Here is a 26,585-nt window from a genome sequence, read left to right as displayed (position 1 = left end):
CCCACAACTTGGTTACGTGCCCTGACCAGGAATCGAACCACCAACCTTTCTGTGCCTGGGACAACTCTCAACCAACTGGCCAGGGTGATCATTTAACCATTTTTAAGTAACAGTTCAATGGCATTAAATACAGTCACATTATTGTTCAACCATCAACACGATCCATCTAGGAGATACAATTTTAAAAAGTAAAAAGAAACAGGTAAAATAAATTTTAATATGACAACTCACTTAACTTAGATTAGGTTCTGGATAGATTGTCTAAAATATTATCATTTTGAGATGTGATAAATATGAAAATTGTGAATCAGTATTAATAATATTTTGGAGCCTTTGTACTAAATTTTTATACTAAATTTTACACTGACAGCACATCTTAATTTGGACAGGCCATAGTTCAAATGCTCAATAGCCACCTTGGGTGAGGGCTCCCGTTGGAACAGCCCAGGTCTGGAGCTTCTCAGGCCCGTGCACCCTCAGCCAGCCCAGGGGGATCCCCAGGAGACAACAACAAGCCATCTGTTTGTGAAAGGAATGCGCATCACCGTCAGCTCCCCGGGGCAGTGCGTGATTCACTGCAGGACCCTACATGGTATCTGCCGCTAAGGAGAGCTGTTCCTGGAGGGGCAAATCTTGTGCCTCCGGCCACCCACCTGCAGGTCCATCTCCAAAAGGAAGGAGTGACCTCAGCAGTGGAGGTAGAGACGGTACCTACGTAGCCGCTCAGGCACTTCCAGATTGAGCCAATAATAAATAAGCACACGCCTACGTGGATAGGAAGAAGTGTGTGTGCAGGGCTGAGGCAAGCAGTGGTTGCTATGGAAACCAACCAGCCTCACTCCAGACTTTTCCCTGCTGCCTTGCTCATTCCGTGGTGATGAAGCCCAGTGGAAAGGCATTGTCCCGGTACCTATGGAAACCTTCCAAATGGGCCCATTATAAAAAAAGTAGACCAAAGAGGAAATGGTTACATACCTTTTCCACCTATCATCACATCCACTTGCTGTTACCCAAAGGAGAAGAAAATAAAACCACCTCTGCCTCAGAGAGAAATGGCTGGGAGGGGGAGGCATTGAGGTATGACAACAGGGGTGAGGTGGCCCCAAAAGAGGGAAGCAAAAAAACTGCCCCAACTATCCACCAAAGTAAATGCTTGACTGGACAAATGGTTATGGCTTCCGGGGCTTACCACCTGCCCAACCTGATTCAGAACTGCTACTTCCTCTACAGCAGATGCCTGATTTGATCTCTCCCTGGAGCCACACGTCTTTGGGATCTTCCAACTCATTCTTTCACTCATTCATTCGTGCCTTCCCTCGTTCGTGAATGAGAAGCAGCATGTACAGTGGAGAGCACTGGGCCATCAAGTCACAAGAAGCAGGTTTAAGTTCTAATTCTGATGCTTATGGGCTGTGTGGTCTTACCTGGGTTATTAAAAAATCTCTGAGCCTTGGTTTTCTCATCTGTAACATGGGGTGAGAACAGAATGTTTGTCACTTGTCTTCCATACAGTTACGGTCAACATGTTAAGCTATTGACATATATCTCTCTCTTTTCTCCTAGACTGTGAGTTCTTTGAACATCGAAACCATATCTCATTCCATTAACAACTGCTCATTAACACCTGCTGAGCAGAGAATCTGGTACTTCCGGATACTCAACAATAGCAGTTGAATGAAGAAATGACAAAGTGCTTTCACGTGTATTCCCATCCTCCCTCTCCCTCTCCGAACTTCTCTTTTTAAATTTCATTCTCCCAGCAATCTGGTTCAGGACTGTTTCAGCCCAGTACAAGATAAAGGGATGATAACACAAAAATACATGATTCCTATTCTCAAGGAAGTTACAGTTTACTGTATTTGTTTAACAAACAGTTTATATAATATTTAGTCTGTGCCAGCTACTGTTCTAAGCACTTTATAAATATTAGCTCATTGAATCCTCATCATAACCCTACAAGGGCGGTACTATGATTGTCCCCGGACACTGTCCCAAGGTCACACTAGTACATGGCAAAGCAAAAGTTAAATTTAGCCAGGCTGGCTCTACATCCAGTGCTCTAACCATTGAGCAGCCACCCTTAATAGGGCACATAGGTCCCCTGCACAAGTGCACATGAGCAGTGTACAGGGGTGTGACTTACAGAGGAGGAGACAACCCCATACTGCGGCTTCCGGTTGAGTAGAATTTGAAGACAGGCAGTGTATGGAAGAGAAGAGAAGAGAAGAGAAGAGAAGAGAAGAGAAGAGAAGAGAAGAGAAGAGAAGAGAAGAGAAGAGAAGAGAAGAGAAGAGAAGAGAAGAGAAGAGAAGAGAAGAGAAGAGAAGAGAAGAGAAGAGAGGGAAGGCCGCCTGGAAGGAGGGCGGAGCCACGTGAGAATGAGCCTGACCCCTGCACAAGGAGTCTGGCTCTAGGCCATGGGAAGCTGCTGAAGGTCCCTGAGCCATGGAAGAACTTCAGCTGATTTGGGGGGAAATCCACCTGGCAGTGGTATGCACAGTGGACGTAAGGGACGAGATGGGACAAATGGGAGTGATGTAGCAGCTGGGACAGCAGATGAAGGAAGAGGTCACAGGACCTAAACCAGCACAGCGAGGCAGGAGCATAAAGGGGAAGATCGAAATCAGTTTCCCACCAAATCATTCGAATCAGAAACGAGTTCCAGAAGCACTCCCCGGGCCCTTGCTTGGCCACCAGTGGCTCGCGGGCTCTGTTAGCACTGGTTTCCGGAGAAGGTGAAGGACGCAAGGGGCTCCCTTGAGCAGGGCGTGGCAACGCAGGCTGAGCCTTCCCTGTTGTGTGCGGCTGGTTACTGAAGCCAAGATGGCAAATTCGATCCTGACAAAGAACAAAGAATCAGGCCACCTAAACGTGAAGGATAGCCTGGAACACAAACTGCACACAGTCCTGTCTGTTATATTGCCCCATGAGTCACAGGCCCAAAATCCACCCAGCCTGGGCCTCATCGCCAATGGCGCTTTCTACTGCAATTCCCATGGCACTGGACGGGGGAGCAAGGCTTAAGGGATGGATGAGGAGTTGGGGAGTAAGTTATGGCTCAAGAACACGATTTGTTGGCCTTTTTCCAAGCCCTACCAATTGTTTCAATCCTCTCTCCAGCTGCAGTTTTGCAGAAATTCCTGAGAAGGCTCTGTCTGACATCAGAATGAAATAGATGCTAGGGTGTGGACACAATAGGTAAACACATAAAATTGGAAAAATAAACTTTGCTTTGACAAAAGTAAAGTTTTCCTTATCGATCATATTTAAAGCCTTAGAATCCCATTTTCATCTTGATGGAGGCAATAAAATCTTCGCAACTTTTATGGCTCCCAGGATGAGGCTGAGGACGCTACCCGGCTCCGACCCTGCAACTCTTGCAGACTTTTAAATTCAAGTCAGGGCAGAAATGCTTCTGGTCAGAGGCAGAATGTATTTTTATCTTTGTAAGCACAGCCATTAAGATGTGAGCATGAATACCTGAAGAGATCAGACATTAAGGGAGAAAACAGGAAGAAATAGAAGGTGAGGCTTCTGAAGCAAGAGAGGGAGTGATGACACATCAACCCCTACTGAAAGCTTTTTGCAGCGACAGGGGAGTGGGCTGAGGGGAAGGCATCTGCAGGGACTGGGAGGATGGGACCCGGGAGTGGGCTGAGGGATGCTCTGCAGTGGGAGGGCAGTGAGCAGAGTGTCCTCTGTGCTGGCAGTGGCGTCAGGGTGGCCCTAACAAAGGGGGAAATGGTGCTTGGGTTTCTGTTTGTCTAGAATCTCCGCAGACCTGAAATCCACCCCCTCGGCTTCTCCAAACGCTGAAGAAAATCTCCAGAAGGGAAAAATCTGAAGCCAGGATACAGCATGGAAAAAAAGAAAAAGAAAAGAAAAGAAAGGCTCATACCGGAAGCTGACAAATCCCTGCTCCTCTGAGATCTAACCTATGGTGCTGGAGTATCAAATACTAGACAGAGTCAGGAAACATGGGTTCTTGTCCACATGCTGCTTGGGACCAACTGGGTATCCTAGGACAAGCCTGACTTTAATCCCACATGAAGCAAGCTTTAGGGAAAGTGATCTAGAACAAAGGAAAAAAGGGCACAATAAGGCATAAATAACACTGGTCCTGCCACCCTCCAATCCATTCCTCTTGGCAGAAATCACTCATCAGGCACAGCATCCTGCAGAGCAGAGTCCCAGTTACTCTTTGTTGCTGAGCCTTGAATCTTCAGCAAAGCATTCTGGGTAACCACCACCAATTGATTCCTCAGAATGGGCCCAGGAGATGCGACTTGCTCACCATCCCTGGACTAGATTCCTGCTAATCCTTGGACACCAAAGCTATAACATGCTACATGTCACCCCCTCGGCTTCTCCAAACACTGGGCTCTTTAATAATTTTCAAATGTTTCTCCTTACAAATACAGGGTGGGGAGGGCAGAGATTAATCAAAGAACTTACATGCATATGTGCATAATCTATGGACACAGACAATAGTGTAGGGAAGACCTGAGGTGGGGTGGGAAGCAGGTGGAGGGGATCAATGGGAGAAAAATAGGGGACATCTGTAATTTTTAGATGTCCTCTAAAAATAGGGGACATCTCAACAATAAAGGTAATTTTTTACCCTTAACAACATTCTACTTCTCTTTCGTCCTTGCCTTTTTGCCAAATCTTAGCAGCCAAGCTATGAAGGAAAAAAATAACAGTTTGAAGGCCCTTCACTCAACTGTGAGTCGGAAGCTGCAAAAGTGACCTTGGACTTTTTCCTTGAGCCTCTTTACCTTACGTTCCCTCTTCCTATTAAAAAGCTCCTACTGGGCCCAATGCCCCCTCTACCCTCCTAAGGAATTCATCAAGGGAGAGAATTCTATTCCTTTTCAAATGTTTTAAGAACAAGGAATAGAAGGCAGCCTGGGGAAGTTCAAAGGCATTCGATTATTACCCTCAGTTCTTTTGAAAATTATTAAAGAGCCCAGAATTAGAAATTCAGATTTCCTCCAGATCCCTGAGAACAAACAGCTCACTTGTAAGTGGCTTAATGTGTCTGTTTAATGTACACAAAATTATCTTTCAGGAAGGCGGATGGTTTCTCATGTCATTTTGCACCTCTAAAATATACCACCTATGGCAAAAAGATGGGGAATCAAGGTCTGATAAAATCTACAGCAGAAATAATTAGCACCAAAGGCTGTGTCTGGGGGGAGAGTGAAATGAAAGAGAACCTGGTTACTTATTTGTTCCCTCTCTCGAGATTTCTCCACCGCCATTGGAAGACTGGGCGGGTGGCTTGCAGAATCGCCTCTGGTTTGTTTGCTGGAGGTGACCCTGCTCCCACAACACAGCAACCTCCTCTAGGCCAGGGTGCTATGGAAACCTGCTTTGGTGCTGGAAGTTTTGGGGGAAAACAGCCAGATAACCTCATTGGTTTGCAAAGTGGGCACAGGTCAGAGGAACAGTGACGTTTTGTAATTTAGCATCCCAGGATATGGACAGTCTTTGCTTAAATCTTGGTAATTAAGTTGAAAATACTTGAAATAGCCAATTGAGGGTTTGTTGAAGTTGGGTTTTTTTAAACATTTTTACTTATTTTTAGAGGGAGAGGGAAAGGGGGGGGGAGAGAGAGAGAGAGAGGGGAGAGATCGACATGAGAGATTGATCCACTGCCTCCTGCACGCCCCTTACCCAGGATCAAGCCCTCAACCTTTTGATGCATGGTGGGACAGGGTGATGCCCAACCAATTGAGCCACACCTGCCAGGGCTGTTGTGGTTGCTTTTTAAGTTCATCTAAGAAGTTCGCCTAAAATGAAACTGGATTTGGGGAACATAAGCAGAGCCAAACCCACTCGTCACGCACAGCATTCACACTCTTGCTATAAATTCAGGGGTTCTCCTGGCATCTCCCACCGGCCCCCTGGGTACCTTGCTCCAGAAATAAAACCCAGCTTCCATCACAGAAGTGTTCCCTTCCCTCCGCCCCTCCTGGGTGCCACTGCCCGTCATGATTTTAAAGAAATGGGCCTCTTATGACCTGTTCGCAGGTACACAGAGAAGAAGCCACTTCTGCCTCCGGGAGAGCGTGGACTTTTAGGGATGAGACAACTTGCTTCAGCGGCCGTCCTGACAGAGCAATGCAGACAGCCAAGGACAGGCATCTCTCCCCCAGGGCTCCCCAGGCAGAGGCTGCCCAATCAAAGGGGGCTCCTAAGGTTATGTCGGTGCTAGTGGGGTTACCAATGTGACTTCTTCAAAGATCCTCAACTGTTTGGAGATGGCTCAAGGAGGGAATTCAAGACTGGCATGGGTTAGAAGAAACAGCTCCTCCCGGGAGGACCTGGCCCCTCCTCCCAAGGCATCCTTCCTCCCACCCCACTCTAAGGTCACAGGCCCTACTCCCACTACCTGACGCTTCCCTTCTCTGTAGATTGTAGTCCGCTTGGAAATGAGTCTGGAAGGAAAAGAATAGTAGGAGGGGAGTGAGCGGCAGGGGTCCTATCACACAGGGAGAATTTGAGATTGTATTCCGAATGGAATGCTACGCCATGGGAGGCCAGGCAAGGCACCCCTGAGCTCCAGCAGCTGAAAAAAAAAAAAGACTATTCTTTCCCCTTTGCAGCTTTCCTAGTGCCTAGCACAGTGCCAAGTGCACGGTCGGTCTGCGCTAACCCCTTGCTGCCAGTACAGGGAATGAGACAACATAGAAACATTTGGGGCTACAGAGAAACACTGGCAGGCTACTGCTCTCCCCTCATTTATCCATGGCGACACCACGGCCTTGAAAGAGAACTGACTTGTCCCAAGTCACCAGAAAGGTTATGGCAGAACCACGATTAGAACCCAGTTTTCTGCCCTGGCCGGTGTGGCTCAGTTGGTTGAGCATCACCCCATGCACCAAATGGCCGCCGGTTCCATTCATGGTCAGGGCACACACCCAGGTTTCCGGTTCTATCCCCAGTTGGGGTGCGTGTAGGAGGACTGATGTTTCTCCCTCTCTCTCTCTTTCTCTCTCTCCCTTCCTCTCTCTCTAAAATAAATAAATAATAAATGTTTTTTTTTTAAAAAGAACCCAGTTTTCTAATGACCATCGTCCCTCAGATGACAGTGACTGGCATTTCTATTCTCACATCCCAAGTCGACCTCAAAAGCCGTCACCAATCCCCAAGGCCAAGAGAGGCACGTGGCATGAACCCAGGTGAGCAAGCTGTTTTCCTCTTCCTGGGGATCTAAGCTTTCTTCTGGAGATCTAAGGTGGCCAAGAGACCAAGCTGCCTACCTCGTGGCTCAGAGGGAGGCAACAGCCTCCTGGCAGCTGCCCTGGGTGCCCACGCAGGTGCCCGTGGGATTAAGCAGTTCCTGAAAACAGCAGCTTTCCTTTGCGGGAAGTTATTTTTCACTCCTGGCGCGTAAGCCCAGGCACCAGCTGCGGGAGTGCCCAGCTGATGTAATTAACTCCAGAGAGACCCAGCAGGCCACAGAGAGGGTGGTCCGGGCCCCTCCTGCCGGGACCCCTAGCCCCACACCTTCCTGCACCAGTCGGGCTCAGAGGCTAAAGGCCCCTTGGCAGCCAGGGGGCCAGCCGCCGCTGCCTCTGAAACTGCCTTTTTGTGATGCGGCCTCCGTTTCAAGCTATTTTTAGTGTAAGCAAAGCCTGAGTTTGAGGACGGGCGGGCGGTGTGCAAACAGGGTCCTTTTTTTCCTCTCTCCTTTTCAATGAGCTGTTCCCCGTTTCCCTTAGGAAATCGCTTCACCAACAGCCACAGAAAGAAACGAACAGAAAAAGGAGACTAAAAAGAGAAACGGGAAAAGGTCAGAATTCGGCATCTCTGCTAAAGCAGCCTGGGAACAGTAGCCTGGGAGGTGAAAGCAGGAAACCATCCGGATTAATCCACTGGATCCTGGATTCTTCCCCAGTGCACGAAATCAGTGCACCCCGTCCATTCACTTTCTGGATTAACCACCTTCAATAAGCAAGGAAGGCCCACAGGTCTGCTGGCCCAGGGAGCAGGCCCGCGCCGCCTAAGGGGAACCTGCAATGCCCTAGCCCAGTGGTCGGCAAACTCATTAGTCAACAGAGCCAAATAGCAACAGTACAACGATTGAAATTTCTTCTGAGAGCCAAGTTTTTTAAACTTAAACTATATACGTAGGTACATGGTTATTAACTTAATTAGGGTACGTGGTATTTTGTAGAAGAGCCACACTCAAGGGGTCAAAGAGCCGCATGTGGCTCGCGAGCCGCGGTTTGCCGACCACGGCCCTAGAGAAAGATGTGTGTCCCCTCAGGCCTGTCAGCTGGCTTCCCAGCACTGCCATACCTTCCATGCTAGCGCCAGGCCAATTTTCTGCACTAAAATTAACTGGATGGACAAAAAGATGGCCTGGTGCTTAAGAGGCTGGGTGCCTCTAATTGAGCCTCCGAGTGCCCTAATTCCTTAAGAGAGGCAGAGCGGCAACTGCCCTGTCCTAGTTTCCTCACCAAGCAAACACTAGAGAACATTTTTTGCAATAAAATTTTTAGGTCAAAGGGTAGATTTCTGTTGTTGTCATTCCCCTGAAGTAGTCTTTTTTCTGAAGAAAAAGGAGGAGGAGGAGGAGGAGGAGGAGGAGGAGGAGGAGGAGGAGGAGGAGGAGGAGGAGGAGGAGGAGGAGGAGGAGGAGGAGGAGGAGGAGGAGGAGGAGGAGGAGAAGAAGAAGAAGAAGAAGAAGAAGAAGAAGAAGAAGAAGAAGAAGAAGAAGAAGAAGAAGAAGAAGAAAAGCCTCTTTCTGGCCCAAGACCCTAAAAATGGGGCTCCCTGTGCTCCAGACTGGGCTGTTTGGGGCTGCAGGCACGAGGCAGCCTGCCTGCTCCTAAACATAGCCCACTGAACTAAACTGGGAAGCGCAGCTTGCGTGTGGTCCCAAGCGTGACTTTCCGAGCACGTGCTCCGGTGCCGACAATGGCTGGCGACTTTGTCATCATCGTCATGGCTATTTTTGAGTCTCCCTGCTAAACAAACTTCCTCGCGGCTGAGATGCAGGCCCTGAGGAGAGTCTCAATCCACCAGGCTATGTTCTGGCAAACAGGGGCTAAACCATTGCATCCTCTGAAGGCTGTGGGGGGAAAGCTGGGTAAGAAAACTCTCCCAGCCAATGATGGCAGGCTCCAATTCCTGCAGAGTCTCCAGGGGGCGCCAGCTTTTACTGCCTGGGAAGGGAGGGAGGAAGGGAGGGGTTTAACCTTAGTTATATAAACACATTAGCACAGACCGGGTCCAGAATATGAGATCAGGACTGGAAGAGTCGACTCCCAGCACCATCCAAGGACTGAGGGACAGGCCACTTCAAATATCTTGCCACCCAAGAGCATTGTAGCAAAATACAAGCATAACATTTTTGCTGTCAACTCTTCATGCAGATTTCGCTGGAAGGACCAACATGTGTCCAATGCCTTGACTAGCACCTGACACCAAGCAGGTACCTCAGAAATGTTTGAAGGGATGATGAACGGCTCAGAAATGCCTTGCACGGGCAGTAGGATCTCTGTCCTTATCTTGTAGTGACGTAACACACTTCCTTGCATCCATCAGCTGGGTCTGAGGTTGCTGCCAGCCAAAACGAATGCTAAAGACACCTCCCCACGTAGTCTTATGACAAGCCTTCTGACACCAGCCCTGTGTTTGTCCGCCTCGCCCCACACCCAGGGAGGACAGGACACGGGGACCACAGTGAGCGCACTTGACCCTCTTTCCGCACACTCATCTGTCATCCTGCCAAGGCGTTTCCTGTGACACGCCGCCTACAATGCACAGCTCCCAGGGAGACTCCAGCCCTCCGCTGGCCCCCTGCCAGCTGGGAAAGGCTATACGAAGTGAGAATTTCCTGGCCGACTTGACAATGGTGAGTCAGGCTGCCATGAGCCAGCTGCAGAAGGGACAGGGCCTGAATTGTGTGCCTGGAGCAAAGATCAACAGCTGGCTAGACCCAAAGCAGGGCCTGGGATACTCGGACCCCTTTCCAGCGGCCATGCCAGAGCCAGCTGGCCATCTGAGGGGATGTCTGAGTCTGGTGAGGCCTGGGGGCGGTTCCATCTCTGTAGCAGGAAAGGATGTATGCTCCACTCATCCTGCATCCCCAGACCAGCTCATTTCCTCCATGACATGGTGACTGGGCCCGCACAACTATACGAAAATAGTAATAACTAATGCTTATTCAGCACTAACCATGAAAGAGGCACTATTCTAGACATTTTACATCCATTGATGCTGCAAATCCTCAAAGCAACACTAAGAGGCTGGTACTGTTATTAAGCTCATTGAACAGACAAGGAAACTGAGGCACCAAAATATGCAGCGACCAGCCCAGGGTAAAAGCCCTAGAGAGTGGTGGAGCTGGGGCGATTGCAGAAGCTGGGTTCAAACCGCCCTATTGCCCCACACATAGCAGCCCTCCATGTCCCAAGACCATGGCATCCCAAGGACACATGTCCCAGAGAGAGAGAAAAGGCAGGAGCTGGAGACTTGGGATGCTAAGTGCTTTTTTTTTTTTGGGGGGGGGGGGGGATGCTAAGTGCTTGACCTAGCCTCCTCGTGGTCCCAATCAAATGAGAAAGAGACACAAATCAAAAGAGAGTAAGAGTCCAGCTCAAAAGGGGCTGGATCTGGGTCAGCAAAAGGGCGGGACTCCTAAGTCCCAGCCCCAACAGAGAAGCTGAACCAGAGGGGACAGAGGCAAGGCGCATGGCTAGGGACAGCAGATACCAAAGTGCCCTGCCTTACCTATCGGCACCCACTGACTGGGCGCTACATTCAATCTGCGTGCTGGGGAACAGCAACAAAAGTCTGTGGACTGGATGGATGGATGCATGGATACAAGTGGGTGAACAGACAGGGGGGTGAGGTGGAAGGACAATCCCCCCACCCCGAAACCCCAGAGAAGGGAGGCAACAAGCGGCTCTTCCTCTCTCCAGAGCTGTCGAGGACTGATTATTGAAACTGTCCTTCATTTTTGCAGGGGAGGTCAGAGAAGCCAAAGCACCAGCTAGTAAATTAACAGCTGCTCTTTACAGAAAGCTCTGGAGAGGCCAGCACACAGCACGTGACCTGCAGGCCAGCGCAAAACAACAGCCAGAGCAGCTGACGCCCGCCTGCAGGCCTACAGTGGGTGCTCGCCGTGGTAGGGACTAGACGCTGGGCTGCCAGGTGGGGCTTGGGGTGCACTGAATGCTGGGGATGCAGGCGGCAGAGGGGGAGACTTAGGGAGAGGCCTGCTACAGAATTTCCACACACATTCCACTGACCATGGGAGGGGAAATCTATGCAGAGCCAGCGGAGAACCTGCTGTGGAACCCGGGGGCCCCCTCCCTGCCTCTGGGCTCTGTCTCCCCATCTCTCTGCATCATTTAGTTGAGCTTATGGAGGTCTCTATGAAAAGAGGGTAGATGGTACATCTTACTTAGCCTTTCCTTGCGCCATGAGGAACTGTGGAGCAGTCCCACTGACCGCTCAGAGAGGGAGAGTGGCAGTCACAGAGCAGAACTTGCTGACTTAGTTCGGGGGTTGGCAAACTTCTGTACAGGGCCAGACAGTACCTATTTCAGGCTGGTGGATATTTCAGACTCTACTCCATTCTGCTGTTGCAGTGCATTGCAAAGGCAGCTACCGAAATATGTGAGTGAGCATGGCCGCCTCCCAATAAAACTCTGTTTATGAACGCTGAGATTTGAATTGAATTTCAAATAATTTTCACAGGTCAGAAAATATTCTTCTTCTGATTCTTTTAAAAAACGATTTTAAAATGTAAAGCCCGTCCTTAGCCGTGGGCCCTACAAAAGAGGCAGGCAGCCAGCACTGGGCCCCGGGCCCCCGTTGGCGATCCCTGGTCCAAAGCTTCCCCAAGTGTGTCCTCTGTGATGCCCACGGGTATTTCACGGGGAAAGAGCTCCAGGGAGAAACAGGCCTGGGGAATGCTGGGGAAAGGACGCCCTTCTGCTTCTTTCCTGCAGGGCTCCTTCGAGCCCGACGTGCTGATACACACTGGCAATCGCGAACAGGCGATGAGAAATAGTCTGTCCGAGTTCCAGGGAACCACTCCTATCCTGGAACATCTCCTAGATCTAGTTCCTGTAGAACCTAATGAGAGCAAGAGGAGGAAGTCTGACCAACAGTGCCACCCAAGGGGACCCTGCCCCTCTCTGACCCTCTCCAGGGACAGGCAGCTCACGACCGATCGTGGTGCCTGCTGGATCCAGGGACTTCTCCAACTCGTGTTCTCTCACCCGGTGATGGTGGCTCACAAGTAACAAATGTAGTGCCTCTTTCATCAGATGGAGACAAAATCTCATGTTTAATAATTTTATAAAGAAAGCATACCTTCTTTGTCTTATTGATTCATATAAGCTCTATTTATGAACTCTATTTATGCACAGGATAAAATTAAGATATGAAGTTTATATCAAAATATAAACTCTATTTATGCACAGGATAAAATTAAGATATTATTAAGTACTGGAAGAGAATAACCCTATGTTTCCTTCAAAAGAAGTCTTACTTAGGGGAGTTAAAAAAAAACACACAACACTCAAGCAAAATCTCAATTTACTCCCAACTGTGCAGAGAGCGGGATCTACCTGTTCATTATGGGGCATCACTATGGGGCATTCACAGTAGAAATACATGCCTGTGAGGCCGCTAGTCTTTCTGCCACATAGGGCTTTGTAGGTGATATAAAAAGTTCATGCAGATTTGTCTGAAATGTAAAAAAAAAAAAAAAAAGTGGAGCCTGGATGAGAGGACGAGAGAGGAAGATGGGAGGTGAGCTGTGTGTGAACGGGCCACCAGGCACCATGAAGCAGAAAAGCAGGGGGTGCTGATGAGAAACGTCCCGGGCACCATCAGCCACCCAAAGGGAGAAACGATGGCGATGGATGTCACCTATTCGATTAAGCGTATGCCCCTGTGCACCTCCACTTTGCCGGACTGCTCCAGTTTCAGGGGCAAACAGCACAGCAGTGAGCGCCTCTGGTTAACTCTGTGAAACCAACAGGATTATCTCTATTTGAAAGGTGTATTTGATACATATTTTCTTTGGGGCCTGGGAGATAAGGTAAAATAGCCAGGCTACGTATATAACATTAATGTGAAACGCCACACCTGCGGCATCTTTAGGAAGATAAAGGAAAAGACTGGCATTTTTCTTCCTCCTTACTTCAGCTAGTCATCCTGCACAAGGTAGAGCAAGGAGCATATGTTTTCAGTTCACGGATTACATGTGGATGCATCCTGGAGAAATATTCAAATGTAGTATAGTACCATGGGAATGTGGGGAAAATAACCCAAAGAACAATCCTAACGTCTCCATCTTTGCTTAGGTTTTAGCAAGACCAGTCTTGGAAGAGAAGGACAAAACACCAAATCAGGAGGGAGCGGGGCCGAGTGCAGCCCAGGCAGCGTAGACACTGCCTACACCTCGAGGGGAAGTCATGAGTTTCCCTAGGGAGACAGTCACTCTGAGATCCGCGTGGAATTAATATGAATATTCAGAAGCAACGTACTAACGTGGATGGTGTGAGTGTGTGTATCCGTGTGTCTATAACATCCCCCATCACAAATGGGCTCTCTGGTACTATCACTCTTGTGCTATCTTATCATAGAAAATTTCTTCCTAAGGACTTTCTTTCAATTTCTCCCTTTCAATTCCTCCCTTTCAATTTCTTTTTAAAAAATAATACAATGTTACTTTATTTTATTTTTTAAAATATAGTTTTATTGATTTCAGAGAGGAAGGGAGAGGGGGAGAGAGATAGAAACATCAATGATGAAAGAAAACCACTGATCAGCGGCCTCCTGCATGCCCCCCACTGGGGATTGAGCCTACAATCCAGGCATGTGGCCTGATCAAGAATTGAACCGGGATGTCCTGGTTCATAGGTCAATGCTCAACCATCGAGCCACGCTGGTCAGGCTCAATTTCTTTATTTATAAAATAAGGAGATGAACTAGACCAAATGTCAGCAAACTCTGGCCCATGAAATAACTCTCTGGCCTGCCACCTGTTTTTGTGAATAAGCCTGAATTGGATCACAGTCCTGCCCATGTATTATCGGTGGCTGCTTTCAAAACACAAAGGCAGAGTTGAGTAGTTGTGTCAGAATCCCTACAGTGTGCAAAGCCTAAAATACTCACTATCCGGCCCTTTTACAGAAAAACTTCCCAACCACGAACCACGCTATCACTAACACTGGTTTCGGCTTATGTTTCTCTAAAGTACAACCAAACAGGCAGGCTGACTCGGTGTGTTTCTTGCCTCCTTTATCTATATGCACCGCCTTACTCCTAGGAGGATTTCCATTTGCTCGCAGACTGTATGGAGCACATACCCACATACATGGAAAGTTCAATAGAAGAGTGAGGAAATCAGGACAAAGGGAAACTGAGAGGAAAAACACAGAGATGAAGCCAGGACTTGTGAATACACAGAAAGCAAACCCTGAAACTATTTTAAATGGGCCACTAACTTGACTCCAAGCAGCCAGGACAGAGAGAGAGCCATGATCCCTCTCCCAATTTAAACCGTTCACTCGAGGCTCGTCAGGAGGACCACAGCAAACCCTGGCAGAAAGCGCTACCTATCCCTAGTCTGCGCACACAGTGGATGATGTGCCGTGTAGTGAACAAGTCCTCAACCATGCCCAAGCGGCCGGGAGGCATCCTGACTTCACTCTCGGCTACCGGGAAAGGCCCACAGTGCAGGCCTCCTCAAATCCCAGTGGGGACTGTATCAGCAATTCTTCCAGGATGTTGCAATAGTTTGAAATAAGCATGTGCCACTTTTAGATTCAGAAAATAATTTAGAAAATAAATATTTTTAATTAAAGAAACAATAAAGCAAGCAGTAACCTTTGCAGCCTGGTGTTCACTTGGATGCGGACCCTCAGCTCCAAGAGAAGGCTCTGCCCAGTCTTGCTGTTTTTGTGAGACTGGAGCGTGAGTATGGAGGGAGAGACAAGGCAAAGACAGGCTATTCGGAGACCTGGTCAAGGACTTTGTACCACTTTGATGGTGAAGCTCTAGGTGTTCACTCTAAAAAGCACTGGTGAGCCCTGGCTGGTGTGACTCAGTTGGTCGAGCATCATCCCATGCACCAAGAAATTGCTGGTTCAATTCCCAGTCAGGGCACATGCCCAGTTAGGGGCTCAATTCCCAATGGGGGAACATACAGGGGGCAGTTGATGGATGGTTCCCTCTCATCAATGTTTCTCTCTCTCTCCCTCTGTCTCTCTCTCTAAAATCAATAAAAACGTATTTTTAAGTCTATATCCTATCTAATAAAAGAGTAATATGCAGATTGACCATCACTCCAACACACAATATGGCTGCCCCCATGTGGTCAAAGATCCTGCCCCCATGTGAACACAAGATGGCCACCACAAGATGGCCAGCAGGGGAGGGCAGTTGGGAGGCACCAGGCTGCAAGGGAGGGCAGTTGGAGGTGATCAACCCTGCAGGGGAGGGCAGTTAGGGGTGACCAGGCCAGCAGAGGAGGAAAGTTGGGGGCAAACAGGCTGGCAGGTTAGCAGTTAGGCATCAATCAGGCTGGCAGGGGAGTGGTTAGGGGGTGATCAGGCTGGCAGGCAGAAGCGGTTAGGGGTAATCAGGAAGGCAGGCAGGTGTGTGGTTAGGAGCCAGCAGTCCTGGATTTTGAGAGGCATGTCCGACCCCGGTGGGATCGGGCCTAAACAAGCAGTCGGACATCCCTCGAAGGGTCCCAGATTGCAGAGGGTGCAGGCTGGGCTGAGGGACACCCCCCCCTCCTCCATGCACGAATTTCGTGCACCAGGCCTCTAGTCTTAAATAAATAAGAATAAAAAGCATTGGTGAATGGAGATGCTCATTAGTCATTTTGCACATTGAGCTCTACAACTTTACATCTAGTTTATCATTATAAATAATTCGCACCCTCATCTCTTGCTCCATACTTTATGCCCAGTGCCTAGAACAGTGTCTGGTGAGAAACAAGTACTTACTGAATAAACGATGTGCTCCCCTGAGATCCCGGACAAAATGGGAGTCTACAGATATGCTGAGGTTGTCCTGTCAAATCCTTCCCCAGCTGGGCCTTACCCACAATGCCCCAGCTTTGAGACTTTCTCACCTGTGACAATGAGACAGGTGAAAAAAGGGCCCAGATGTGGAGGCTAAGCCCCTCAGCCATGCATCAAGAAACACAAAATAAAAATTGAAAAGGGAGCCCAGCCCGTGCTGCTCAGTGGATTGAGCATCGTCCCATGCACCAAGAGGTCACCGGTTCGATTCCGGGTCAGGGCACATGCCTGGGTTGCAGGCTCAATCTCCAGTAGGGGACATGCAGGAGGCAAACAATAGATGTTTCTATCTCTCCCTTCTCCTTTCTCTCTGAAGAAAAAAACACAATAAAAACGAATCTTTTTTTAAATTTGAAAAGGGAAACTGAACAGCCGGTGTCTAGTCTTGCTTTAGCCCTGTTGTTGGAAGGATAACATGCAGACAGCTCAAGACAAACACAGCCTGGGTTCCGAATGGGCAGAGCTGCTTTCTCTGCGCACTGAGGCTTCCGTGTGAATTTCCTTGCTCAGAGCAAGGACATGCCTCTCCCAGAGGGCAGGCCTCCTCTGGACTGAGGTGCCAGCTCTCGGTGCGGGGACCTGCTCGCTCTCAGGGCACCTGGACAGGGTTTTCTCCAAGGAGACCTTCGGAGAGCAGCTGGCTTCCTGGGCAAGGAGGCCTGGGCAGACTGTGCATGGCCACGCAAATGTGCAGAGAATCCGGCCAAGTAGCCTTAGGACCTAATTGGCTCAGAGACAGGAAAGTCAAAATGTCACAGCCAAAGCGACAGCTGGCAGAGGCTTAGAGAAGAAGAGGCATTATCTTCAACTCGGAAGTAATGACACGGAAAGGGCACCGCACAGGGAGTCCGAGACCTGTGCGCACCGGCCGGGAGGCTGGTATTCTCGGCAGGTCGTGGCCTTTCCTGGGCCTTGCTTTTCTCCTCTATAAAATGGAAATAAATTCACTGCTAAGCCTGGCTTGCTTGCTTCCTTGTAATGAGCCCGGACAACACCACAAAACGGGAGACACAAAAACTACCACAAGGTCCTTACCCTTCAATCTGATCATAACGTACAGGGTCTCGCATTTGCCCAGCTCACAAGTCGCTCCTGTGACTGTCAGTGGTAGTATCCAGGTGGATGCTGGGTGCACTTGGCTTGTGACTCCCCTTCTACAATGTCCCCCACACCCTCCTTCCTGCCTCCACGGGTTTGTGTCAGTTCAGGCCTTGCCTCTCCAGGTCCGTCCGCTGAGTCCAGTCACAGTGTCGGGAGCTCACCATCCCAACTGACCCCCCACCTCTGAGCTCCTGCCTCCCCAATTCCGTCTCCATTTGTCCACTAGCTCTCTCTGCACAACCACCAACCAGGATACCCTTCCCTCAAAATCTCCTTTCCTACAAAATTCCGTCCAAATTCTTCTGCTTGGCATTTGAAGTGTGGACAAGCTGTCCCAGCCCACCTCCCAGGCTCACTTCCCCTTGGGGGCCTTTGTGTTCACAGCCCAAAGGGCCTCCTCTCACCAATGCAGCCCCCTTCCCTGCTCCTGCGCTCCTCCTCTCTGCTTAGACGTTCAAGATCCTGACTCGCATTTCAAAGCTCAGCTCAAATGCTCTCTGTTTTATTCGGTATTCTCAGGTATTCTCAGCTTCAGGCCCACTAAGCGGCCCCTTCTTGTTTTCAAGCTCACATACATTTTTATTTTTCCTATCACAAGTATGTGCTTGGTGCATCTTGAAGTGGAAGTTTCAGCTCAAAGGTTTCCCTCCCTATGACAGCCTTCTTGATCCTCCCAATTCTCCATACTTGGCTCCCCGACCCCAACTCGCACTCCCGCAACCCTCCTAGCATGTCTCCTCCAGACATGCCATCAGTAACTTCCATCCACAATGGGAGCCGAATCAGTCCTTGCTCTCCACGGGGCTGAAAGGAACACCCAGAGTCCATGCTCCGTAACTCCTGGCAGATGCTGATGAAGATCACCAGAGCCGTCTGCAAGGGCACCTGGAGCCGTGGGTGCTGCACATCTGTGTGACCGAACTGCCTGCTGCGCCTCATCCACCATCAGCACCAGACACCTAGAAGGCACTGCCTCCACGTCGTCCCACATCCGTGCCCAGACCCAGAATTCAACGTCTGTACGTTTCACCCGTAGAATCCACTCACATACAAGCATGAGAGCAATGGAGACAACTGGAAAGTTGGGCAGGGGTCGGGGGGAGACAAGGGTGGTGGTTACAGAGCACAGCCCACAGCCATGCCACCATCAGGACCTCATCAGACACCCAGTGCGGCCAGTTTTTCCTGGACTGTGCCCTCTCTATCTTCCTCCACGCAGCAACTGCCTCGCTCGTTTCTCTCTCCTCTTTCCTCCAAAATCCCAGCTTTAAATCTCTCTCCTTTTTGTTTTGCTACCAATTGACATCAGCCAGACCCTTAGAAGGCTCAGCTCATGAGGGGTCCCTCAGATAGCAGAGCCCCGTCCTCCCTGAAGGCTGCTTGGCCACCACCTTTGTCACTCAGGCATGGCATTCAGTGTCTCACTCCTTCCCTCAAGCTGTGTGCAAGCAGAGTTCTCAAACATGAAGTAGCGTTCTCCCCAAGAAGGATTCGACGGGTGACATGTTCACAGCCTCCCTACATCTGCAGTCACCTCCTCGCTGAGTTTTTGCCATGAAATGTCAGGGGAGATTCCGTCCACCTTCCAGCATCCCTGCCTGATCTTCCATCCACACGGCCGTCGACATCCCCACTCACTCTGCCTAGGAGCCAAGTGACTTGTGACCAAGCCCCAGTCTCAGGGCCAGGAAGGGCAGCCCATATAAAACAGCTTCCAGAATTATAAGAAGAAATTATTTGGAATGCAAGCCTTCTCAGCGGAACTCCTGACCAGAGCAGACCCAGAAAAGCCAGTGGGCAGGGCTACCCCAGGGAAGGGCCCACATGTGTCTGGAGCATGGCCTGGCCAGTGACCAATTTGTGTTTATTTATCTGGCCTTTTCTTGCCTTTGCCCTGAAAGATCCATGTCCACGGTCCCCCTCATTCCCAGGCAAACTGGGCTGCTGGTCACTACAGGCTTGTTAAGAACCAGAGGTCATGAGGCCAGTCAGTGAAGCCAAGCTCCATACATGCAGATCAGAGAGAAAGCAGGAAATGCGGGGAGAGGGGGCAGGATGGGCCCTGGCTGCAGACGGGGCAGGAGACGGCCTCGTCAGGAAACGGTCACAGGAGCAATGATCCAGGAGGCTGCCAGTGAGTTTCATCAGCGTGAGTGAGGGTCTCCCCCGTGGGCAGGACCCAGATACCACAGGGCAGGAAGGCAGAAACTCCTAGCAGTCGGAGGACAACAACAACATCCCCAGGAGGCCAGCAAACACACGCGTGTGCACACACACACACAAACACACACACACTCAGAACACCCTGAATCCCTCCCCAACAGGCCCTCTGTGCCCCCAGTCAATGGCCCACTCTGCAGACCACGGGCTCAGATGTGCATGAACCCAGCCTCTCCTCCAGGACCAGAAACAAGCACTCGCTGTTCACCCCACCTCCCCATAGCCAGGGGCCTGGAGATGACCCTGGGAAACATCACATCCCTGTCAACAAAGGGACCATGGGCCAGGCAGCAGGTCTCCTCGCGTGAGGAGGGGGTTGAGGACTCACCAGGACTCGGCCGGTCAGTGTCTGGGCGGAGATCATCACCCCCGCCCAGTCCTTCACGGAGGTCATCCAGCCGACCTCGGCTGCCACCACCTCCTCTTTCTCGTCCGCGGGCTTGAGAGTGCCATCAGCCTGGCTGGAGCCATTGTTAATCTTCTGGGCCTCCTGGCAACAGAGAGAACAAGGGTTGAGACATGTTAAAAAGATGGCCGACCTCAAAAGGTCAAAGGGTCCTCAGTTCAGGTAGGAACTGGATTGGAGGTTCAGGGGTAGGGAGAAAGGAATGGGTTGTGGTTTTAATCAGTTTTTTAAATCTTTTTTTTTAAGAATCTTTTATTTATTCTTAAAGTATATTTGTGAAAGAAAGAATGACAGGACAGCTCAGGAGGAAAGGCGTTTTGACTGGGGTCTCTCTCCACCCGCCCAACCTCGGTGCCCTTCTTACGAGAGTGCCCAGTAGGAAACCCTCGTTTCCTCATCTCCATCTGTGTGGCTCCAAAGGGGCTGACAGACCCACATTGGCTCCAAGAACTGGGACTGGTCAATCACATCATCCCATCCCCCCAGCAACAGTGACTGGGCCACGGATGGTCACAGGATCCACACAAGCCCAATTCAACTCCAGCCCAGGACTTTTGCTGGGAAAAGCAGGAAAGGTAATCCTTCCCTGAGAATGAAGGCAGCGCAGAAAAGTGATAAAATACTGATGTCACCATTTGAACACCTGAATCCAGCTGTGCCTGAAATCCACCCCAGACCTTTTCCCTTACAGGAGACAACAAATTCCCCTTCATGTCCTCAAGTGTGCTTGAGGAAACAAGGCTGGCACCCTCAGACAACGGAGCCCCGCCCTGGGCCCTAAACTGAACTCTTGTGCATGCAATGTGTCCTCTCTCCCCACAAATACTCTTCTCCCACAAAGGGTCACAACTTGCTCCCTCAAGTCTTTGCTTAAATATCACCTTTTCAATAAAGGTCTTCTCTGGCTACCCTTTTAAAATTACAACCCTGCCTTGCCCTACAGCACAGCCGTTCTGCTTTATTTTTCTCCACAGCGTCAAAACCTCTAATACACTCTATAATTCACTTACTTACTTCATTTACTGTCTGCCTCCCCCAACTGCTGTACCATGAATGCCTAAATGAGTGCCTGGCAAACAGTTGGCTCAATAAACATGGAAGGAAGGAAGGAAGGAAGGAAGGAAGGAAGGAAGGAAGGAAGGAAGGAAGGAAGGAAGGGAGGGAGGGAGAGAGGGAGGGAGGGAGGGAGGGAGGGAGGGAGGGAGGGAGCAAGGAAGGAAGGAAGGAAGGAAGGAAGGGAGGGAGGGAGGGAGGGAGGGAGGGAGGGAGGGAGGGAGGGAGGAGTTATGAGTATCAGCCCCTCACTGACTATGGAACCTGTGCTTAGGGTTGCCAAATAAAATACAAGACACCAAAAAAAATTTGAGCTTCAGATAAACAACAAATAAATGTTCAGCATACATATGTCCCCAAATATTGCATGGACATACTTACACTAAAATGTATCCGTTCTTTATTTAAAATGTAACTGAGCTGAGCCCCTTACTCAAATACCCACTGAAATTATTTTTGTAGATACAGATATTTTGAAAAATGCCCCTGGAAACCATTGTGAATTGGAGTGAGGGGGAAAACCAAAAGGCAGAGGTGAAAGTCTTTGTCTGCAGTGAGCAAGGGTGGGGCAGAGTGAGGAGAGGAGAGCTGGGAGCACCGCTGAGTCATCCTCCTGGGGACCCGCAGGCTGGCAGGAAGCTGCTCCAAGGCCTGCTCTCCCCACCCTGGCTGGGGAGCTGGGAAGACAGAAACAGCGCCAGCAACACAGGGTGCTCATGTTTTATTTCCAAGTGAGCTGGGCCCCACGGAGCTAGAACAGTCCAAGAGGGGAGCAGAAGTGGCTGTGGTATATTTGGGGGCCACCTGCTGACATCTGTGGAGCCCAGTGCCAGAGCCACCTAGGGCCAGGCTCAGTGGCCAGTAGGACCCCAAGTGTCAGCCATGTGCAGACTCTGCACAGATGGGTGTCCTGGAGGAGGAAGCCCTAGATTCAGGGACAACCTTAGTAACTGAGGGTGCAGATTCAGCTCCCCCACCCCTGTGGGACCTGCCCTGCAAGATGGGGCAATATTGATGGGGATGAAACAGCACCTTCGGGCCTTAATACACGTTCAATTAATTAGTCCCACAGCCTCCTGCTTCTCCTCCAGCCACTGACACTCCAGCTGTGGCTCTCAAACTTGAGGGGGCTCAGAACCACTTGGAGGACTTGTTAACCCCATGCTGGGGGCCCCACCCCGCACCTGTATTTCTGACAAGTTCCCAGGTGATCCTGATGCTGTGGTCTGGGCGCCCCACTTTGAGAACCCCCGCTCCTGTTCATCCTGGCATGGCTTGATCAACCCTGCTCTGATCTGAACTAGGACCTGCATCTGAACACCCAGCCCTTTCCCAGCCCCTCCCTGCACCCGGCACAGAACCAGAGAGCCTGGGTGGACAGGGAGGAGCTGGGCAGGGAGAAGGCCCTCAAATCAGAGGCTTTTGTGTTTCCTCTTGAGCAGTGTCTCCCAGGGACATTTCTGACCTTGTGGGGGAGGCGGGGTGACTGAAGGGCTAGCTCTCTGCTCCTCAACCCATGGGGGTAGGATTCCAGCCACCAGGCCGACCCTGGAGGAGGGAGTCTGCAAGAAAAGGGCCGGGAGAAGGGGAGGGGGGGCAGGAAGTCCTCTCCAGTCACAGCGGTTTCAGCCCCTTAATAATTCACAGCACAAGCCTATATGGCAGATATGGCTCTCTGGCCAGCCCTCTCACCTATTGTTTCACAGGCATTCATTACCTAATTACTTCACCATAGGCAAAGAAAAGCACAGACCAAAGGGAGATAATGCCCTTGTTATTATTTGCTTACACTGGGTGCTGTGAGCTTAATTGCACGGGTGGGAGGCAGGTCTGGGGGAGTGGCAGGGAGAGGGAGCCAGGAGGCCTGAGCCCCACAAAGCCTGGTGCCAGCGGGCCAGGCTGTGCTCCTGGCCTGGAGGAGAGGGCCTCTGCACTCTGACCTCGCTCTGGCCCAAGCATCCCTTTACAGGGAGCAGGGACTGTAACCCCATGCTCAGGAGAGGGGGGCTGGGACACACAGGGGGCGGAGAGGTAAGGCGCAGAGCCCACTGTAATGGTGACTGGCCACCACTCGTCAAGCCAGGCTGGGTGTCAGCAGCTACCAATTAGACGCTTTCTATGCGTGATCCTGATGGGAGCTTCTAATAAATCCAACAGGAGGCGGCATGAGCCCCATTTTACAGAGAGGGCAACTGAGGGCAGGTATCTCAGGGGAAGCAGAGAGCCCACCCACCACGGACAAGCAGACTGCCGTGGGCACGTTAGCTCCGGAGCCTCGGCCTCCTCCGTGTAAAGGGGACAGGCATGCCGGCCCTTTAAGGTGGTGGCCCAGCTTATGTGAGATAAGCAATGCCCAGCGCTTGCCATGGTGTCTGGCACGTGGCAGTCAGAGCTGCCGAGAGGGAGTGCCCACTGCCCACTGATGGGACTGGTTGCCCCTGAGGGTACAGTGGAAGCTGCATTCCTACAGGTTTCACTGGCCCAGAGTGAAACCGTAATAAACACTTACAGAGTGGAGGGTAAACGGTGTAGGTTCTAACGGCTTTGACCCTTCACTAGGTAATGGGCCCCTGGGATGTAAGGTCCCCGACTTCTAGAGGGGTTCCAGCAGGAGCTGTGTGGCACTCCCAGGTCAGCCCTGGACCGAGTGACCCATGAGATCCCTCCTAACTCCACGCTCCACTGGGGACGAGGAGACAGGACCAGAGAGAGGTGGCCTGCTGGGCCCCAGGACACTGCCTCAGGGGGACAGCGCTTGGTCCCAAACCTCCACTTCCCACTGCACAGGAAAGAGGCGACGGGGGAGAGGGGCAGGGTGACATCCCGGAATGTGAGGGTCCTGCTGTAGCTACGCCCTGAGAAAGGGGCTCAGTCTTGCTTTGGAGGCCACTCCTCCCTCCAGCCGTGCCCTCTCTCCCACCAGAGTCTGTGTGAAACGAGCCACAGCTGCCTCCGGGGACAACATGGGACAGCATCTCATCTCAGTGCCCAGACAGTGAGGAGGGCAGCAGGGCAAGGTGACAGAGCAGGAGCCGGGGATCTTGGGGAGCAGGCTGGCCGGCAGTTCCCTCACTCCAGTCCACATGGGCCGCCTCTCACATGGCTGGGCCCAGGCACATGGTTTCACCCACTTTTTTGCCTTCTCCCCATTCTTTTCAGTAGCATTTGCCCTAGGGACTTCCTGTTGACATGGCCACAGAGGTCCTCACCTGTCCTGTCACTTGTGGCCAAGGGCCTGACCGACCACATCACCGGTACTCACTATAGGAAGCGCCTATCTGTTGGATGTTTGGACATTTCCTCTGAGTCACCAGGTCAAAGACTAAAGCTGGAGAAGGGACCTCAGCAACACCTTCAGATGCCAACCCTCCCTCACTGTAGAGATGAGACCACTGAGGGCCGGAGGCAGAGAGTGTGGGGAAGCCACATGCTCGGGGTCCCCCACCCAGCCAGGCAACCCTCAAGCCAAGACGGAGACCCCCAGCTGACTCTGTCCCTTAGCTCTTGTTGCCTCCCTAGCAAGAAGCCTCCTCCAAGTCTAGCCAAGAGAAGCCCTCACTCCCAACCAGCTCCCGCCTGCAGCCTGCAGCCTGGCATTCCCAGGACTGCCAGAGGCTGCCCCCTGGCCGGGCCCCAGGTTTGGGTGCAGGGGCCACAGCAGGAGCAGCCTTTCTTGTTCTCGAAGGACTAGCTTTTCCCAGCAGTAGGAGCGGCCCTGACCCAGCACCAGAGAGCCAGCCCATTGTAATCCCAGGACCCCACAGCCCCACCCTCAGACCTGGGCCTTGTCTACCCCTATCCTTCCTGAATTAGACCCAGTACGCAGGAACTTGGGGTTTGTGGGGTGGAGGAGGAGCTCTGAGGACGGAAGGATACCCACTCCAGGCCCAGCTTCTCTGCATGTCCGTGGACCAGTCACTTCATTTCGCAAAGCCTCTTCTGTGGACAGTGCTGAGGGCAGCCTTGTAAGCTGGACGGGGGAACCCAGCACTTTCTGAAGTGCCCACTGCCTGGTGAAGGTGGGCAACGCTGGCATTGCCGCCCCCTGGCTCTGAGCAGGAAGCAGTGCTGCTCTGGAGAAAGGGGTCCCGGACCCCAAAACCAGGCCTCACACAGCATATGGTTCAACAGACTCCCACCCATCTGTTTACTGCCCTGCACCCCAACAAGATGCTGGGATTGCCAATCCTGCCAGGTGGCCACCATGCTGGCCACACCCTCCCTGTGAGCAGCCACCATACCTGCTCCTGCCCAGCTGGACTCACTCACCCCGGGCAAGCTCCTACCCACATCTGTGAGGCCAAGCCAGGTGCCAAGGCCTCCCTGGGCATCACACCTGCTGAGTGACTGCAGCGGGGGGTCGGGGCCAGCAGCCAGGAGGATTCCAGAGCCCCCTCGCTGCTCCCTCCTGAGGCTGCCCCCAGACAGGAAGTCTGTCCCAGGTTTAATTGTCTCGGCTCTTCAAACACCGGCTCCTCATCCCAGGTCTGGGAAGTTGCTTCCGCACTGATCATCCGGGAGGGAAGCTACTCCTAAAAATGTAAATCAGATCCTATCACTACGGTGCCGACACCCTCCTGGGCCTTCTCGTCCCAATCGCAGCGCGTCATCGACTTCACTCCGTGCACCCCTCCCAACCCAACCTGTCCCACTCCTGCCATCATCCCACGAGGCTCCCACTCCCTCCCTCTCTCCAGCCACACCAGCCTCCCTGCGCTGCCAGAACGCGCCAGGCCCACCCGTCCAGGGCTGATGGCATTGGCTGCTCCCCCTGCCCAGATGGCCACGTGGCTGCCCCCTCGCCTTGCTCGGGCATTGATACCATATTAGTGAGTGCTTCCCTGCCCGCCCCATTGAAAATGACAGCCACCCCACCCTGATCACTCCCCATCCGTGCTCTGTGCCTCCTCGGAGCATTTATACCACCATCTGGAAGCTGCATACTTTAACTATCGTTTACTGCCTGTAAACTCAATGAGAGAAAACAACTGTCTCCTGTCCTCAACACTGACAGGTTAGGAGCTCAGAGTAAGCACTTGACAAAAATCTTAGTGAAAGTCAGGGAGAGAGGGAAGAAGGGAGGAAGGGAGGGAGGGAGGGAGGGGAAGAAGGAGACCTGCAGCCAATAGGAAGTCAACTCTTGGCAGGCACAACACCTAGAATAGAGTGATTATTAATAAGTAGCGATGATAACAGCACTGGCTGCCGTTTCTGAGTAGCATCACAGTAACTGTGAGGCAGGTAAGAGCTCACTCAATGGCCGTGAGGGTTAAGTAGCTGGCTCAGGAGGGCTCAGCCGGAATTTAAACCCAGCTGTCTGACACCAAGAAGAGACAAGTACCTGTCCTGACATCCTCCCGGGGACAGCAGGAGGAGCAAACGGGATAATGTGTGCGGAGGACGGGCTGCTGTAAGTGCCCATGAAGGGTTAGTACCATAAACCCTGAGCACTCAATTCACCCCACGCAGTCTGGGTACCTCATGTACCACAAAGGCCCTTCTTCAAGGTCCCCGGGCCTTGAGAGGGCGGTTACATCAAGGACAGAGAATCACTGTTTCTTTCTCCGCCAAGAACCAGCTCAGAACCATAAATCACCCTTCCTGGAGCAGAGCATCGAACTGGAAATGAACGTGGCCGAGTAGACAGGCCGTGAAGCCCTCTTGCTGAGCACGGAGGTTCCCCATGCGGATGCCAGCCGAGAAGAGGCAGCCCCCCTGGGTGCTGCCCACAT

The 26,585-nt window shown here is 51.4% G+C and overlaps 1 protein-coding gene across 22 annotated transcripts in view; it reads right to left on the bottom strand.

Annotated features, from left to right (window-relative positions):
* KCNMA1 (potassium calcium-activated channel subfamily M alpha 1) overlaps positions 1-26,585 on the bottom strand; it is a 689,823-nt gene that overhangs the window by 467,802 nt on the left and 195,436 nt on the right. For 20 of the 22 annotated variants that reach the window (XM_054729031.1, XM_008145306.3, XM_008145307.3 and 17 more), the window contains exon 2: positions 19,723-19,884. The exons of the other annotated variants lie outside the window; for them this stretch is intronic. In XM_054729031.1, the coding sequence (XP_054585006.1) occupies positions 19,723-19,884 (162 nt within the window). The remainder of the gene's footprint in view (positions 1-19,722; positions 19,885-26,585) is intronic. 22 annotated transcript variants of the gene reach the window in all.

The sequence above is a fragment of the Eptesicus fuscus genome, chromosome 17, assembly GCF_027574615.1.
Source record: "Eptesicus fuscus isolate TK198812 chromosome 17, DD_ASM_mEF_20220401, whole genome shotgun sequence".
Taxonomy (NCBI): domain Eukaryota; kingdom Metazoa; phylum Chordata; class Mammalia; order Chiroptera; family Vespertilionidae; genus Eptesicus; species Eptesicus fuscus.
This window is presented reverse-complemented; position numbering and strand designations above follow the sequence as displayed.